Genomic DNA, 19,836 nt, shown 5'->3' on the forward strand with positions numbered 1-19,836 from the left:
CAGAAATTGCAATATATTGTATATATATGACTAGCAGTTCAGCACAAATACTGATGATTGTCATTCAAAATAATTATTATTCTTTACGACAATACTTGTTGATATAGTTACTGGGTTTGTAGTGTTGGGTTCCTGCGGATAGAAATCAAAGAAAAGTGAAATTAAACAAATAAAGTATACATATTATACATATTGTATTTTTTTTAATTTTGAAGACTTGATTTCTTATGGATGTGTAATTGATTTTTTTTTTGTGGGGTGCGTGCATTTCTTTTTTTTAAACTTGTTTCTTGTAATGATTACTTTTGTAAATATATTAATAAATATGGAAATAGCAGTTTCAAGTCATTAAAATTGTATAAAAACACTAGTTCCATAATATACATAAAATATACATTAAAATGGCTATTGAAATACTTAAAACGAAACAACTCTAAATAGACAATAACAAGGTACAATATAAGCATTATCATAATATATTAAGATAGTAATTTTATTTATAAAATATTAAAATGATGAATAAAGATTCCGATTAAAATTTTAAAATTACTAAATGAAAAAAGAAAGATTCAAGTTAAAATTTAAAATTACACTTTAGTAACTTACGGCTGCACTGACATTTCCTTTCCGTTTGCGCAGTTTCTTCACAGACGCTCTGACCTAAAAGAGGTTATTCTTATCAATTTCCTGCAGACATATTACGCTTTTAAACATAATACTGTACTTATTTTTTATTTTATTCTAGTTCACTACCACATACATGACAAGAATATAAATATTTTTGCGGCATAAATTTATGTTTAGCAATTAACGTTTCTAATAACAACAATTATTTTGCTGTAGACCTATGCTTTTGAACATCTACTGTACTTATTTCTTTTTTATTCTAGCTCTCTACCATATAGGCCTACATGGCAATAATATAAATAATTTTGAGCCATAAATTAATGGTTAGCAATATAGTACTTGTATATCTATCAAATATCGAATATGTGTACCTCTTTGTCGAATAGGCAGTAAGCTATGAATATGAAAAGTCCTTGTAAGGAGTTGGAAATGTTGAATAAATAGCTTAAAACGAGACTGTTTGAATCAACAGCAAACGGTCCAACAACCCACGTCACACCAAGAATAGGCAGCAAGATGAAGCTTCCTCTAACGGCGAATCTGTTAAAAATAAGTATCATGGTTTAAGGATTTTTGTATAAAGCACTATATCTAGTTGAAATGTTACTAATCTATGATACTTTTAAACAGGTATTGCAATGTTTAATTTAATTTGGTAACTTGGTAATAGCACATGCAGTGATGTATAATCTTTAAAGATGTATTGTCCCTTTGAAACACACACACACACACAAAAGAAAAAAAAAAACGCTAATAAAAATTAACTTTGAATTAGCCATATTGTTGTTTTATGAAAGTTCTTCACTTTAGATCCAAAAATCCAAAAGTTTGTTTTTAAAGTTTTTGTTAACAGATAAAATTCTCGTACCCGTTTTACCGCGACTGTTGATTAATCAGCTACAAAAAAGAGCCTCGAATAGGCATATATTCTACTGGTACAGCCAGTCGAACAAAAACTACTTGAGCGATGATGATTTTGAAATACTTTCAATAAGACAATCGAGACTGGAGGTCTTCGTTTTTCGGGTCTTCAGTGTTCGTTTTGAGACATCCATATAGGGTGTCTATATATCGAAAACCCTTAAAAATTTCACAAACAGACGCCCAACAAAATTCGTAATTTCAATTTTGTGACAGCCTGGCGTATATCATCAAATTAAGAGAAAAAATAGGGGTCTTCGTTTTTGAGTCGGCAGTCTTCGTTTTATAGACACCCCCAGAAAGGAGTATAAATGGGTAGCTTGTTTTTACAGTGCCAGATGCGCTGATTACTAGCTACTGAAACGTCATGGAATACTCCCAAGGGATCTGAGTAGTGTTCTGTATAATATGAGTAGGGTAATAGTAGCTCACAGAATCCGGTTTCGAATGGTCTAAGAGCATAAGTTGTTTCGTCCTTAAAAATCTTCTCGATTCCCGCCCGGGCTTTGTATTGGAACTCTAGGTAAGGCCATATGTTGCTTCGTGGTTTGGATCTCTCCTCTAACGTGTTGAACTAGGCATGTTACCTTTACCTCTTGAGCTACCGCTTTGGAACATACCTAAGTTGCTTGTAATCATCCCTTATAGCCGGCGACCTACGCTTCATTGGTCCAGAACGTATGTACATGATGTGTATCATCTTTGAGAGTAGAACCAGGTTGAACTGAAAATAAATTATAAACAATATGGAGTCAATAAATAAACATATCATTATGAACTGATTGAGAACTTGATACAAGCGTATGCCATAGCGGTCTCTTACCAAGACTACCGTCATAGCAGGAATCACGACTGCCCATCGACCAGAGGTAGATAACCAGCAACTACAAAATACCAAATAAAGCCTAGATTTATATACAAAGTGTATGAAATTGTGTTAACAATTCTACACATCAGCAGTATATACTTTACTCGATTCCAAGATGTAGGTATATTATTTAAAATATATTATGAATAATATTGTCGACCAATAATACTCTGCTGGATGGGACTAAAGAAATTATTAAATTTCGTCGAGGTGTTATTGTTTTATTTATTAGCTTAGCATCCATTAGTAGGTCCAATATGTTCTTTTTAATTAGGCATGGCATTTTTTAGTACAATAGCTTTAGTACTGCTAAAATGCTATAAATACTTGCAGTTTCTCAGTGGTGTACCAGTCATAGCGTACGATGACAACCGGAAATACAATTAACAACGGAGTGACGTAACACACAACTAAGTAATATTTCAACTTGTTGTAAGAACTTGGTGTCTTTTTGACAACTTTAAAGACGAGGTACACGGCTTCAGCTAGCATCCACATGAATACACAGAGGACCTCATAATGGAGAGATATACCAACGACCTTGCAAATAACCTGCAAAATTATAGGATTTTATAACTAGTAAACCGAGTTACGCCAGCATCCTGCAAGATGACAGAATTCAATAATATAGTTGAGCAGCTAAGGAACACAGGCGTGCATTTTATTACCAAAGCGTAAACCTTGGCACTAAATATATTTGATACTTTTATATTTAAAGTGAAGTTGTGTGCCAAGTTTTTGACGCCTAACTTTTGCGGCCATTTTGAATTCAAACTGACCGTCTAATAAATGTTGAGAGAAGGAAATTCCTTTAGTACTGGGGCAGCAAAAGAAAATGTTCTGTCACCATAAGTTTAAATTAATAGCTCGTTACAAAACAGCCAATCATAAGCTAGCACAAATAAGGTGCGTTTAACTTCAGACAGTCTCGCCTATTATTTACCTGATGTCCTGTTTTGTCGATAGCTGTCAAAAATATCATACCGAATATTATCAAATTCCCAATTAAGTTCTTGTGAATGGTGTGCCGTAATGAATTCTGAAGTTTCCTGTTTAATAACAATATCATTTTTTTTGTTATAATTCTTTGTCCACTCTATTAATTTTTAGACAAAAACAAAAATGTTTTACGCCCGTATATAGTCATGATATGCATATATATATATATTCATCATGACCATATTTAGGCACGCCACATAGTCTGGCCTGAGCTTAAGACAAGATTATTTGTTGCATGATTCGTCGCTCACATCACAAACTAACACAATTAAATTCAATTGTGTTAGTTCGTGAAATAAAAAAAGCGCGTCAAAATACGCGCTGTTGTCGTTAAGGACTTTTTGTGTGGTAAAGAATACAAAATTGCTTGACAACCAATACGCGCTCGTTTTGACGCGCTACTGTGATTTTACGAACTAACACAATCTACTTTGATTGTGTTAGTTCGTGATGTGAGTGACGGATTATGCATTCTCAATTAACGAATTTGAAGTTACCGTAGAATCATGTACACAGTCAGTGTTACAACAAGAGCAGACATTGACAGGGCAAGTCCAATCGTAGATATTATGGACAACGTTTCGTATTGATGTACCGGAATCTGTAAACAAAATACTAAAAACTATGCTTTATGCTGTCTCTTATACACATCTAGATGTGTATAAGAGACAGGGATTTTATAACGATTAAACCGAGTTATTTTAGTGTAATATTTAGTATTGTTTTTGTCGTTTTTATTATTGCACATATACTATCATTGAATATGTATCCTGAATAAATCTTGGGGAAAATGGAGTAATTTATTAGAAACCATATTAATTTGTAAATGTTATGCATTTAATTAAACATAACTGCAAAAAAAAAAAAATAAAGAAGATGAAAAAAAAAATAATCAACCTCAATCGAGACTCTGTCCCGGGATCTTTCTGTTAAAATAAAAAAAATAAAGAAGATGAAAAAAAAATAATCAACCTCAATCGAGACTCTGTCCCGGGATCTTTCTGTTAAAATATGTTTCATTTTCTACGTTTCTGCCACCACAAACGATTAGCATCAATTCTTTTATACAGGTAACCTTTTTGAAATATATTTTCAAACTGTATATAAAAATATATTTTCTTTTGATCTTTTTCTGTCTTATTCTTAAAAAATTATATTAAAGGTAAACTTATATTACGTATGCAGGCACTGAAAATATTTTTTTTTTAAATGCCAACTTTTTGAATCATCACTTTTCAAACGGACTTTAGCAACGTATGTATAAAAAAAATATATATATATATATATATATTTTTAATGGGAATTACCTCGTAGGATGAAACTTTCATTAAAACAGCAAAACTAGTCATGTGTGAGCACGTACACTTTACCACATCCCCAGCAGAAGACGTCATACTACAGCCATTCGTTGACCACTTACTGCAGGTAGAAAACGTTTATATCTACTATAACATGCGATCGTTCTTGTAGCACTTCACACATTGAAAATATAATGCGACGAGTAGGCCGAGGTGTATAAAGTTAAGACAGTGGCTGTTGTTACACCAGTCTTGAATAAATTCCTAATTTTGACTAGATGTTATTGTATGCATTGATTGGATTAGGACAAATAACATCCAATCCGAATATGAAATTAGTCTATGACTGGTGTAACAATCAGGCCCGTTTGAGGATTTTTAATGAGTCAGCGGGCGGGGGCTTCGTTTGTGAGCTTTAGGCTGAGTGCCGCGTATGGCCCGGCGGGGTCTAGAGGTAGAGCTCGATGGGGCCCTAGGGAAACCTCTCGTAAGCTCCAACAAAGCAAAATTACGAGCCTTATTTGATCGGTTTCTGAAACCAATAATTCGTGAAAATTGATCTATTTAATTTTCCATTAATTTGGTGTTGTTAGATACCGTACCTTAAAATGTAAGGTTTTATGTTCATTACATCTTTAGGTCTACATTATAATATAGTTTTTTGTTCATATCAATAAATCTGCAGTCACTAAAACTGATCCAATTTCCAACAAAATTCGTACTGCCAGTTATAAAAAATCGGTTAGAAGAGCCTGCAAATGGAATGCATAGGCCTATCATTTCGCGATCATTGGGAACAATTTTAGTGAAATAATAGGATTTAAAAAGTTGACCTTTTGTAGGGGTGTCAGCTCTCCTTGCACCTCCTGCCAACGGGTCTGTTAACAATATCTACTGACAAGAAAAAAGGTTTGGCTCGACAGTAATGCCAAAACTTACTTGATCAATATGTCATAAAATGCACACGTTAATGACGACGATTGGTCGATATTTAAGGTTGGATTTGTCTAAAAGAAAGATTTTATGTATAGAAATTATTTACATAATCTTTTATAATCAATGGTTTACAAGGGGACAGTTGTCAACAAAATGAATTATTTTCGACAAATGAGGGTTTGGCTTAAAAGTAATGTTCTTGCTTCTTCTGCGCTGAAGACTATGGTACAAATTCGAGTTTTATTTGAAGTCTGATCGCTGGGCACCACGAACAAATCTCACGTAAGAGTAAGGTCGGATAAGGACAGTGTATTTATTCTAAATTTGGACTAAAAAGAAATCATTATCACAATCAAGCAAAAAAAAAAGCGTTTCTGTATATCAATTTGAACTAGAAGACGGGACACATAACCATTATTTTTATTAATAGCTACGTTGTTTCCTAGAGGAATGGCGGGTCACATGTAAAATGAAAAACTTACGTAGTATGAAAGAATCGGTATGCCAATTGTTACTCCACAGTCGGCAACGCTATTTCCTCGGTATACAGTCAAGGAGAACATACCACTAACTATATAAACTGATGTACTGATATTCGAAGAATTGTCGCTTTTATTAAGACAAAATGAAAGTTGATATAAACACTTCTTGTATAAACATTGTTATTTATTATAAATTTTATGTTCATAGAGTAGATAGAGAAGTGTCAGTCTGGTAGACGTATTAAATATAACACTTGCAGTACATTATGGACTAACTTTAATTATTTAATACACAAGCTTTCACCAGCAGAGTCTGTGGGCTTCATCAAGTGTAGGGAAGTGGACCATTCGCTACACATGTTGAAGCCAACAGAGGCTGCGGCGAGAGCTTGTGTATTAAACAATCGAAGTTATCTATAAAATGCAACCAGTGTTTTTGCTTCATTTTCATTAAAAAAAGTCGTTTTTGCTGCAGGCCATGTTTTGGAAGCCTGTCCTTATAGACCTGGAGCATGTAAATTGCCATTGCATGTGCAGTATATTGGATTGATAATAATGTCATTTCAATTACGATGTACACGTACACCAAAATTATATTTGTCATAGATAATGCTATTTTATGTCTTGTTTTAACTTGTATAATCATTGTTTTAATCATTCGAGCCAATTATTTTCTTACTCTGAAAATTCGAAGTTTACGGTGTTCTGAGGTCCAACTGCAATTACTTCTGGTTTTACATAATTTATAGTAGCAATAAGTCCTGTAAGAGAATTCATACAATTGGTGGAAAAATGGTGATTATAAATGAATAGACATACTTTGTTTTAAATAAAAGATAACCTAGTATAATTATAAATATTTGCCAATTTAATCTAAATGAAAACGTATACCATGGTAGCTACTTTATTTTGATATTAACTATATTACGATTTTTAATAAAACGTTTCTTTATTGTAGTTTTAAATATTTTGTTTAATTCTAGAAATCAGAAGTTTCCTGAGTAATTTTTATTATTTGTAGTAAGCTACATAGTGCTGTAGGCATTACTAGTGTTAACCATTGTTTTATACACTAGTAGGTCTCCCGGCCCTATGCCACCACTGAGAGTTGACGCAAAGGCTTACAACAATTTAGGCCGAGTGTACTACAGTACTATGGAGCATGCGCAGTAGTGGGTACATTATAGGCCTATTGATTAATGGTTCCAATATAATATCAATACCTCCTGGCACAATGTCAATATCCGCAGACACTGTATGGTTTGTGTTTGTATCCATAACTTCACTCAATTCCCATTTACTGTCAATATATTTTGATTTCGAACCTGTAATAATAATAACAATGGTAGTAGTAATGGTAATAATAATACTGTAATAACAATAATAATAATAATAATAATAATAATAATAATAATAATAATAATAATAATAATAATGGCGGTAATGCTAATGGTGGTGGTGTTAATGGGGGTGGTGGTGTTAATGATGGTACTAATAATAATAATAATAATAATAATAATAATAATAATAATAATAATAATAATAATAACTATTTAATAATAAAAACAATAGTAACAATAATAACAACAGAAATATAACAGTAACAGCAACAATAATCAAAACAACAATAATAATAACAACACTAACAATAATACAATAACTAAGCGACTTTAGAGTTCCTTAGGAACTCTAAGCCACTTTAATGATGATACACAGATACACAACGTGCAACCCGTCCCACTCCTCCGCCACACCCATTCCGGTGAGTATTGTCATGCACAAGACCAATTTCATTCTAAATCATTTTTTTAGTTACAGTGTCATAATCCAGCCACAAGATCTAGATTTGAATTATTTACAATCAGCTTTAAAAAATAATAACATTATTAATACATTATATACATGATATTTATAGAGCAGTACTGATATTTTAATGGAATTGAGTTTTCCATTTAAAAACTATTAACACAATTCTCTTAAAATAAACAGTAAAATACCACAGACCTAATTGTATTATTTGGTGGCTAATATTAAAATAATTATCCTTTGTAATATTTTTTCTTTCTTCTTGTGGTTCTCTGTACCCGTTGCCATATATTTAAGATTAGACAATTTGAATGAAAAAAAAACCAAGTCAAAAAGGTCAGACGCGCACCGTGTTAATCTACTACTCCTAGTATATTTTATCATGGTACATTTCCTCGTCCAAATACAATATTAATTCAGATTGAGTTACTTGTGTTATTATACACGAGGTTTATTGATTCGGATTTTCTACATATATTTCGGCTAAATACAGTTATTTTTACTTACGAAGCCTCTGAGACAAAAACGAGTAACTTCTGTTTCCAGATGATTTTAACATGTTCATTAACAATTTTTCAATATCTGCCATACTGGACGCTATTTCATCTCCAGTCTGTTAAAAAAAAAAATGCACAATGTTTTCACTCTTGTTCGACAATGGTCAATGGTTTCCGTAAAACAACAATATTAATAATAGAATAAGTATCCTTAAGATGCAGCCCTAACAGTTGAGTATTTAATAGTAGTAAAAAAGAATTTAAATAAAAGACAGTTTTTTTAAATAATTACAGTAGCAAGCAATTTTTTTTATAATTACAGTAGCAAGCAGTAATTTAAAAATATAATTATTAGTCTATCTCCTAAAAATATGGTCGTCTACTCATTTTCTTCAAAAATTAAATTAAATTAAAATTAAAAATATAACAGTATGTATCACCGATATATTTAACGATAAGCACGACACGACCAGGTTGTGTAAGTTACCGTTATTTACACACACACACACACACACACACCCACACCCACCTCCGTCCCCTCCCCACACACACGCACACACACACACACACACCTGTCTCTTATACACATCTAGATGTGTATAAGAGACAGGGCTTACAACATATATATGAATATACATATATATATATATATATATATATATATATATATAAATCGAATAGATAATACAGTGCTCAAATATATTAGAACATGATGTTATAAATCGTATTAAACATAGTTCATCAACGAAAGTTCCTTATTATAGTTTGTATGAAAAAGAGGTCTTTGGTGGGAACCCGCTATCTCTCGCTATCTGGGCGAGCAGTATATACCGTTTAGAGACGCGTAGGCCCGCGCGTAGGATATCATTACGGATCTAACACCACTAGTCTCTTTCCCTTCATACAACAAAATATATTTTGTGAGAGTTAGACAATTGTTACCCCGATGGTGATTGGAACTTTTACTTTTGATAACAAAAGTAAAAGTTCGAGTTCCAATTGGGGTAACAATTGTCTAACTCTCACAAAATATACTTACCAAAATATGTTGATCATGAATTTTGTCGTCATTATTCAATAAATATTCCATTACTTTCTCCTGTCTTGATATTTTAGGAGTTTCTACTACATCAGTTCGAGGTCCACAGTCTAATGATGAGAAAATACTTATTTAAGTGTATGTGTAAATGAACGTGCACGTATACAATTTTTATATGTGTTTAATGCGAACAGAGACCTATTAAAGTCCATCAGCTATAAACTTCAGTCAATTGACATATTTTTTACTCATACATATTCATATTCTCACCCACATATTATACATAATCATATACAGTAATACAGCTGATTACACACATAGCTAAATATCATTCACACTCTTGTAAAAATTATGGTCAACTTTAGGCCTACTTTGAGTAGTATTTATGAGTGTCGTTACTGTGTTACGGTGGTTTTCATCAATTTTACAAATTCATGTTCAAGTATTTCAAATGTAAGTTGCTAATAGGAAATGTATTACACACTGGTTAGCAAAGGGGTCGATCCGTGCTTGAAATTTGGGGAGGGGACAAATGAGAAAAATGAGAAAAAAAAAGAAGCCATGAGCCGTAGGCCCAACCTTTGGCTGGGGGTCTGGGGGCCATGCCCACAGCGGGGTCCAGGGCAAAGTTCCGATGGGGCCCAAGGGGCAACATCCCTGGAAGGTCTTTTATCATTTATATTTAATTGACTTTAAGAATAACATTATTTACAGTTAACGCTTATATTCACTACGTTTTCACAATATTGATCATAAAAACTGTTTCAATTTACCTCATAGTTTTGGAATAAAAAAACCCACACATTATGTGCAGAATAACATTAATTAAAATAATGATTTATATATTTATTATTTACTGATTAGCTCATGTTATTATCTAATGAGATTATTTTGTCATTCATTTGTAATTGATTGCTGTTGTTTTTCTACTCGCTTTGAAAAGTGTTATTTTAACTATAGAAGAATAGTGAATACTGAAGAGCCAATCCATGTCCCCGCAATCTGAAATTTTGGGAAGTGGGACGTACTCCCACAACCGATCAACGCCTATGCTGATGAGTTTATCATACCCGCTATATCAGTCCATAACGTTGAAAATAGAGGTCCGTTTTATAATCGTTCCTCATAATAGGTTCGTTTTCAGGAATCTGGTATTAGATATTAAATCCGACCTCAGTAACATTCTGATTTTCATTTGTTACCACAACTAATGGTTTTCACTGCAATATTGCTACTGAAACCACCTCGAACAACATCTGTATCTTCTTCATTATCATTGTCTTTATTATCATCATCTTCATGATCACCATTTTCACGATCATCATAATCACTATCTTCAAAATCATTATCACGATCACGAGCACCACTATCATTATCATCATCATCACGATTACCACGATCATCACTATTATCACCTTAATCACGATCCTCACCTACACCATCCACAGGCGTGTGAAATCCTGTCGTTGTTTCCATTACGGTGTTCATAGTTGCTGTCGCTTTTCCTGAAAAATTAACTTAGCAAAAAATACTAATGTTTAAAATACGCTTGAGAAAAATAAAATATATAGGCCTACATAAAGAATAGTAATAATAATAATAATAATATTAATAATAATAATAATAATAATAATAATAATAATAATAATAGTAATAATAATTACATCGGCCTACAAATCATCAGTAATAAGTAAAAATTATTAATAATAATGTCATTAGTGATACTCATAATCTTATAAATTTAAACTTCATCTCTATTGAATTGAATTTTCTATTTCGTAATTAGCTTCGTGGTTTTCAATGCCTTATAATTTGTTCATAGTATTCCTTGGCAGAGGATCATTTAAATAATACGCATTTAATGTAATATCACCTACTAAAATATGTATAAATGATTTAACTTTGAAAAACTTATTCACATTGTAAATGTGCTGATCATAAATTAAGTCAGGGTTCCATCATAATCAACCTCAGAGATTTTAATTACTGCGAAAAAAATTATGAAATACAGACATTTAAAAGGAATACTCTGGCAGAAAAAAGAAAGATTAAACCGGTTGACGAGAGATGACCACACGTCTGTGCAATTCATCGGTTGACGATCGGCTGTCAGTGCTGTGCAATGAGCATAAAACTCGTCGGATAAAATCACCTTAAAATTGCATATAATAAGACATAGGCCTATTGAACAAGAATAAAATTAACAAAATTATAATAATAGGTAGATAATTGAATGAATATATACCTCTTTGAATTTCCAATCGAATTTGTCCATTTTGTTGTCTGTCTTGAAAAAATAGTACTTGATCTGATCCATTCTTTTGCATCCGTCCAATAACTCCGTCGTCATTCCAAGTAAAAAATAAATACGACTGATAAACAGCGATATCACGAAAACGACTATTGGGCCTATATAAAATCCTGAATGAGGTTTTGACTGCCACATTGCATATTCCATTGTTAATATATCCAAAGTTAGCAAAATCCCTGTCATAGAATATCCAATGAAGAGAATGCTCTACGTACAAAAAAGGTTTAAATCAATAAGTTATTTTTAGCCCAATTATGTTTGTTCATGTAAGTCAACTGATTGCAATTAGTTAAAAATGAATTTGTTATTGCTCTAAACGAATATTTGTTTTTTATTCATGTCATTCATATAACATTATCAGGTTTTCATTTATGTATAATAATAATAATAATAATAATAATAACAACAACAACAACAACAACAACAACAATAATAACAATAATAAAACCAAAAAAAGCAAATCGTGACGTTTCCTATTCCTAAGCCGATCCGACTGATTTGCTATAGGTGCTAAAAACGTTAAAATATACAGAGCTGCTAAAAGGAGTCATGTAAGCAATTTAATCATGTAATGAGGGGAGAAGTAACATTTTCTAACAGGGGTCAGAATTTCAAAATATATTTCCATAAACATTTCTACAAAAATGCAATGCGAAGTTGTGTTTGTGTACCATCCAAGATGGACTTTAGGCTTAGTAGGCCCTATAGATAGGCCTATTATAACCGTTATTTCATTAATCATTATTATAAATAATATTAATAAATTATTAAACTATCGTATTCGGAAAATAAGATGATTTTAGGTAACTTTTAACTACTTGACCGTAATTTCTAGGGGCGAATGTGGGGGCGCTAGTAATTTTTTTGGGGCGTGTCTCCCATCCCCCTCCCTCCCAGCACCCCTAGGTACGCAATGCAAGTGAAATATCTGGTTTGAAAATAAAGTACTGTACGGTACTGTACTGAGGAGTGAATTTTGAAATCTTGTTCGTCACACCCATACACCACAACGCTCGAGTTTCAACATACGGGTAACTAAGCTGTACTCAAATTTTATGAGTAAATTGAGGGCGCCATTAAAGGATTACACTTATTCGATCGAATTTGTGGATTGGCTGAATCTACGGCATAGCAATCATCTTGAATGGTACACACTCACAGCTCTGTGTATTTCGAACATCGGAACACATTACAGTTTGCGCTATAGTATTCTTATCATAACTATATTACAAAAGGTGGATAAGCTAAAAATGCACTCACCTAGTAGGTTGTCATGCTTTTCCTTACTTCATAATAATAATGTGTTTTTTCTTTACAAGTATTAAAATTATTTTTCTTTTTCTTCCTAATAATTTTAATATATATTTTTTCAATGTTAATGAGTTTTTATATTTTTTATTATATTGCTGGCAACGTGGTACACAAAGTTCCGGACAGTGAAGAGTCGAGGCAGATAGCATCAAATTAGAACCAGAATAGTGGACAGACGAATAAGAACTAAGGTGAGTTGACTTACGTTCGATATCAAACGCTATACGCCCATGAAGTATCTGGTCGCCAAGAACCATCGTGTGTATGCTGCAATCGGCCAGATTTAAACTTCCTATCGTCATAATGTCATCATGAATTAAACTGAAATACATAATTCTGAAAGACCGCAACATTTTGCATTTAACAATACAGTACAATTATGGATAACAATAATATTGATAATAATAATAATAATAATAATAATAATAATAATAATAATAATAATAATAATAATAATAATAATAATTATTATTATTATTATTATTATTGTTCAAAATTTACATTTTAAATGAATACTCCATATACATTAATTACTTTTTTTTTTACTTTACTTTACTAGGCTATATGTTATACATACATTATCATAATATATTTTATTATAACTATCCTTGTTATTACAGTAATTTATAATTCTAACCTTAAATTCAATACACATCCGTTGATTATAAGGTATTTATATATTATATTATTTTTATCATTTAGCCAACAACAAAGTTAAACATTTATCCATAACCTATAATATAACACTACTTACCCGTTATCTGTATCAATATTGACACCAGTGACATCTTCGTTATGTAGGCCTATATCGCAGACTTGTCTCATGAATGACCCATTCGTGTTTACCTCAAACAAGTCACCGTCTACCCAAAATACTTTCCGGGTTATGTAGTCGAGTTGTAAAAGTTTTGTATCTTTACAAGAGCCAGAAGAAGAAGAAAACACAGTCATTTGTAATTCAGGACGAATATTAAAATAAGTTTGTCTTTTCGTTTATTTATTTATTCATTTATTCGATCAGTTATTTATTCATTTATTCGATCAGTTATTTATTTATTTATTCATTCATTTATTCACATTTTGTATCTGAATAAATTACAAAAAAGGCGCTTTCTATTTAGGTTGTTGAACTGTGCTCATGAATTTGAATCACACTCTAACAATTTTCGGCCGACCGGCCATGCTTAAATACAGCTTAAAAGTTGATGGGCCGAAAAATAGTTTACGCTATGTAAGGCTATAAAATTTTTTTTTTTTAAATGAGTAGGTCGATGAAACGTGACGTGTCTAAACTGGACGTACTGAAAGATTTGATGATTTCACGATCTCGACAGACCAACACCAACAACATGATGACATAACGGGGCTGCGTGCAATGTGCTCAAAATAACCAGAGAGAGATGTCATATGCGCAGAAGCGATCTGCAGCAAAAATTGTAATATTTACCAGTACAGAAGTGTGACGTTTTATATATTGCTATTAAAATATATTTTAATGAGTTTATGTACGAAAAATTTATTTTTAAAGGGTTGAAAACCCCGAAAACGATACTATCTATGACCATGTCATACGTACGCCAGAAGGTCATGTCACCTCAAGTACCATTTTTGTATGAGCATGTGCTTCGCTCTCTGTGTTTACACTTTCTAGGATCCTGCCTAACCTTACTTTCGTAACTTTTGGGTCGGTCGGACGTGGTTAACACACTATATATTTTTTCATTTGGCCTAATGGTAATGGTAATGGTTAGGGACTTACACGTACGTGGTCTCAAAGTGCTGCAGAGAAAACAAAAGTAGCGAAATCTAGTAGGTCAACTAAACTAACCACATGCTAAAATAACAATCCGAAACGGACTACAACAAATGCAAAATTAACAGCAAAGTACAAATTAAAAAGCAAAAGGTGAGGTTTCAGTCCCAATGGCAAGTATTTAATGGCATATCATTATCAACATCCTTCGGCTGCTGCCGAGATTCTGGACACAGTTTCACGCAATTGATCTTTTAAAGTCAGGCTCCGGAGGAAAACAATTTTTTGATATGTTGTAGAACTGATTTTTCTAAGACAGAAAAAAGTTGTTTGATGAAAAACTGGGGAACGGTGAATGAGATACAGATTTTTTAATATTTAAAAACTGGGGGAAAAGGGGCGCAACTGCCCATTTTACACCTTATTCCCCCAGTTTTTAAATATTAAAAAACCTGTATCTCATTCACCGTTCCCCAGTTTTTCGTCAAACAACTTTTTCTTTTTCTGTCTTAGAAAAATCAGTTCTACAACATATCAAATTTTTTTTTTCCTCCGGAGCCTGACTTTAACAAGGGCTGAACTACGGTTCTTCTAGTGTAAGACCGGGACTTCTGCATAATGTATAAGGGTATTTTGTATGTCTGCTTCCTCTCTCTATACATGGAAGTCTTTAGAGTAGTACTTCGGAAATTTTCTGGTCTTTATCTCTGAAACAGTGTCCGGTAAAATGGGTTACAACTGTTGAAATAGGAATCATTATACTTGGATGTTCCTTCCGAAACAGGTTTGGGATACGTATTATAGAAAGCTCGTGTAAGTACCGTTAACACGATATAGAAGCTCTGTTTCATCGCTCACGTCTCAGCTCCATAGAACAAAATACTTTCGCACAAGCTTTGAAAAAGGCAATTTGAATCATTCTGTTTGTGTCTAACTGCCACACAGAATGAGAATTTGCTTTATGCTTGACAGTTTCCTGTCAATAGCATTGTCATATAAATAAAATAATAAACTAAGTATCCCCTGACCTAGAATTGATTTTGGGTTGTTGAATTGAGTAAAACAAGCTCACCCGGTGAGTCGATAAATACTTTTTTGCTGCCACCATGTATAGATTCTCGATATATTCCATAACGATTTGACCAATAAACTATTTCATCAACAGGATCGAATACTGCAAACCTAGGTTGGTATACGTCATGGAGAGGAAGTTTGCTGAATGTTAACATTTCGTTTGCATTGTTTTCATTTAAGTAAGTATATAGTATGACATCATCCTTCTTTATAGCAACTAACATTATGTGATCTGGAAAAAAAATTGTAGTTCAGATTAGGAATTAATAATTCAAAAATGTTTATATTCTAATAACTTATTGTTCTTAACACACAACACGTATTATATACTGCCATAAATATATAGGCCTAGGCCTAAACAGAAAATCAAAGCAAATATACTTTAAACCTAATCACGTAGTTTGTTATTGACAAGGTGCTTTGTATATACAATGATCATTTCAAGACACGTGACCATCATTAATAATGTTCTTTACTTTACTGAAACAATTGTTAAAATATCGTTTACATAAAATCATAGAGCTGTAGAAATAGCATAGTCACCGGCACTATATCTGGGGGCTGAGGGCGTATCATTAACAAATGATACGTAGCCGAATGATGCTTCAGTCGTTGACGTCAAGTTATCTATAACAAACAACAACGTTGTTTTAATAAAAGATAGATACAGTTATGAAAAAAGGGCATTTACTAAAACAAAATGCTTTAGGCGGAAAGTTTCTTACACAGTGAAAAATGTAATAATAAAATTGTAAAGTAAACAATATTAAAGTGTTTGTCATAGCTCTGGAGTACCACAAGGATCCGTTACCTGCCCTGCACTTTCTACCAATTTCAAATATTATTACACAACATAATCCTAAATACCATCACCATATAACCTGGATGCGTCGAATACGTCATAGGCACAGTCTCAATTATTAATATGTTCCAGTGTTCATAGGCTAAAAATTGGAAACGATCTTAACATGTTGTATGAGACGGCGATGTTACAATCTAGTAAGCAAAAACTTCTAGGAGTTTTGGCTCTGTAGAGCTGAGACATTTATGTATGAGGTAAAACCCCATGCATATGACTTATAGATCTATATTAATTTTGACCCAGGACACGCTGGATAGAAGAAATTGGCAATTAAATTTGCACAGATAAGCCTATGCTTATTACATCCAAAACAGATCTTGTTGTCATATTAAAAGCTATAAACAATTCAAAGACAACCTCGTATAAAACAGTAAAGAACCAGAATGAAACACTTAGCTGATAATTTTCTACACTTAGTTTAAATACTTGTGTTAAGTTTCTTTTATGCAATTACTTTTATGTGAAGTGTTTAGATTCATTTAGTGTTTGCAATATTTTCAAGCTCCTCGCTATTAATTATTTTATGTTTATTATTTGTTTGTATAGAAAACAATATTATTGGAACATAAAGTTGAAGCCTCGCTCTAGACATACTGTTTTACGTAGATTGACATAAGTTTCACCAGAACGCGACAAAAAGGTTCTTTTTCGATTGACTAATATGTATAGCTAAACCACAAAGCAGGCGCAGTTTTAATGACATAATATACGGTACCAATTAACGTTCCTGTCACAAATCCTGTAAGTGTACACAATAAGGAAACGTACTTACAAGCCAAAGATACGTGTAATGCTAAATGGAGGCTCACGCAATACTTAAACAAAGTCATGTTTAGCGATCATAGCTGAAATAATAATAGAAACCATAATAAACATACTATTATTTATCATTTTGAGTTCAACAGAAAAAGATGTCTCTAAATGCTTAGAAACCATAAATCACAAAATCATACATTTTAAGCTTGAACATTTAGGATTTCAACAAAAAATTAAATGGTTCAAAAATTATTTATTCAATCGAAAGCAACTTGTATATTTTAATAAAGAAAAATCAAAATTTAATGAAATAAATTTTCACATTATTTCCAATTCAAAATATTTAAAATTAGAAATTTTGGCTGGGTCCCTGTCTGGGGACCGTAGCCGACGCTTCATGAACACAAAACCATATTTTTTCGTACAAATGTCCCGCTTCGAATAAACGACCCTTGAAATAATCCCCCTGTAGGTCCTCATTTTGGTATAAAGGCCTCCTTTGAATAAACGCACCTCGGCATTTGTGTTGTAGTTCCACTGTGAACCTAAAGGGCGTTTATGTGAGTATTATAGTAGGACTATCCATTTTTACACAAAAAAAGCCCTCGAAAAAAGCCTCCTCTCCCGAATAAACGCCGCCTGAAACCCTTCTCAACAATATATACGCCCGGGAGTTAATTCGATTAAATACGGTAACTAACTAATTAATAAGTGGATGAAAATAATGTTAATAACTTACACGTTATTGTTGTTTGTAAGCGTTGCCAGTAAGTCAACTTTTCATACCGAAATGTCTCTGCGTTGATCGTTGGTGATATATATCCGCTCTTTGTTCAGAATTATGAAATCGTGAAATCTTGCTTCAACGTTTAATTACGATTCGGATTCTATGATACCGAATCAGTGAATAGGTTCATCTTCCTATTTTCTTCTTTTGTAAACTTTTTTGGCGCTTTAATTAGGCGTGTGTCATAGCCTTTATTAAAATCTGATATTAGATGGCGTGCAGGATGCATTAACAAATGCTACGTCAAAAATCAAAGCCACTATGCATATTGGGTTTCCACAATACACTGAATATTTGGAGCAAGTACACATCTGAGACTACACAAGGTAATGTGCGTAATATATTTTATATGTCTCAAATTTAATGATTTTACTTTTGTGTATATTACTAATCAATGTTTCTGTGTATGTTTTTGCATACATTGATTGAACTGGATTAAGCAACTAATATGCAAACTAAACTTTACTTTGTCATTAAATGAACTTTTCACCAATCATAACTAAACATAATTAATTTTGGATTAACTCTTGTAATTAAATCCATCAAAAATATATAAGTTATTTTCTGAATCTGGGAGAAACCGTTTTGAAACATTGTTATCTCTCATTATCTATTATGATCAAATGAGTTAGTTAATTACTTCAAATACAAACAAACATTGGCCGTATTCGACTGGTCGTTCTTCGTTAAACCACACCCACCGGCACAGTGGTAAAATCCTACTTAACAAAGACCAGTCGAATAAAAAACTGGTAAATACTCGACAAAACAAAATGGCTGCATAGTTGCCGCGATACAAGCTACGTAATCAAGGCTGCTTCAGATTGTGACACTATGGGTTTTTCGTAAAAAAAATGTTTTCATCCAGTTTTTGAATTCTGTTAACCTACAATTATTTTTTGACTTCCATGTGGGTAAATATTATTTTTATTTTCTGAAATTTAATCTAAATTATATTAACGCAAATGTTGTTGCTAAACTGACCAATCGGCCATATTTTTTTTGGTTACGTGCATAAAAACGCTGATTAACGCATTCTGGTTGCGTTAATTTTCGTTGTCAACGAAGCCTATTTTTACGAACCAGTCGAATGAAAATAATACTCAACGAAAATTCGCACTCAACGAAATGAATCAGTCGAATAAGCCCATTGGTTAAGACAAATCCACTAAAATCAAATCAACTGAGAATTAGCTAATTTAAACACCGTATGTAAAAAAAAAATTGTAACGGTGTTATTTTCGCGTTATTAATTGGCGAGAAATATATTTAATCTTTTATTTTATTACCTTCTTGTGAGGAGTTGTCTACAGAAAATTATTATTTTGTCTACAAATGCACATTTTGTTGAAGTATGTGACGCAGTGGTTACTCGAAAGTTATTTTCAGACACCTTCACGCAAGCTAACTCTATACACCATTCTGCCATTCATCTGTCCCCAAGAATACGGGAAAACTTCCAGAAAATGTAAAAAAATCCTTATTCTTGATTCCTTCCAAGTATATATA

General features: G+C 32.6%; 1 protein-coding gene across 1 annotated transcript; it reads right to left on the minus strand.

Moving 5' to 3' along the window:
- LOC117101551 lies at positions 1-18,491 on the minus strand. The gene is made up of 23 exons (XM_033241530.1): positions 18,280-18,491; positions 17,557-17,629; positions 16,466-16,549; positions 15,921-16,154; positions 13,850-14,009; positions 13,301-13,431; positions 11,719-11,991; positions 10,907-10,990; positions 9,474-9,583; positions 8,445-8,550; positions 7,355-7,456; positions 6,811-6,892; positions 6,132-6,258; positions 5,653-5,720; positions 4,723-4,834; positions 3,913-4,016; positions 3,360-3,465; positions 2,748-2,968; positions 2,372-2,432; positions 2,169-2,272; positions 999-1,167; positions 607-660; positions 1-132 (listed from the first exon to the last, which is right to left on the minus strand). The coding sequence occupies exons 2-23, from the start codon at positions 17,612-17,614 to the stop codon at positions 61-63; spliced, it is 2,622 nt and encodes an 873-aa protein (XP_033097421.1). The 5' UTR covers positions 17,615-17,629; positions 18,280-18,491; the 3' UTR covers positions 1-60.
- Between the last annotated feature and the right edge of the window lie 1,345 nt (positions 18,492-19,836).

Source organism: Anneissia japonica, unplaced genomic scaffold (genome assembly GCF_011630105.1).
Source record: "Anneissia japonica isolate Jap-2015-1 unplaced genomic scaffold, ASM1163010v1 scaffold310_len583560_cov164, whole genome shotgun sequence".
NCBI classification, from domain to species: Eukaryota; Metazoa; Echinodermata; class Crinoidea; order Comatulida; family Comatulidae; genus Anneissia; species Anneissia japonica.

What these genes read in the sequence shown, in the direction of transcription:
- LOC117101551 (XM_033241530.1), bottom strand. Translation starts at nt 17,614, where the DNA reads ATGACTTTGTTTAAGTATTGCGTGAGCCTCCATTTAGCATTACACGTA. An exon ending in TATTGACATTGTGCCAGGAG is followed by an intron (nt 6,893 to 7,354) that starts GTATTGATATTA and finishes ATTCTCTTACAG; the next exon opens with GACTTATTGCTACTATAAAT. An exon ending in TACCGATTCTTTCATACTAC is followed by an intron (nt 5,721 to 6,131) that starts GTAAGTTTTTCA and finishes TCTTTCTTTTAG; the next exon opens with ACAAATCCAACCTTAAATAT.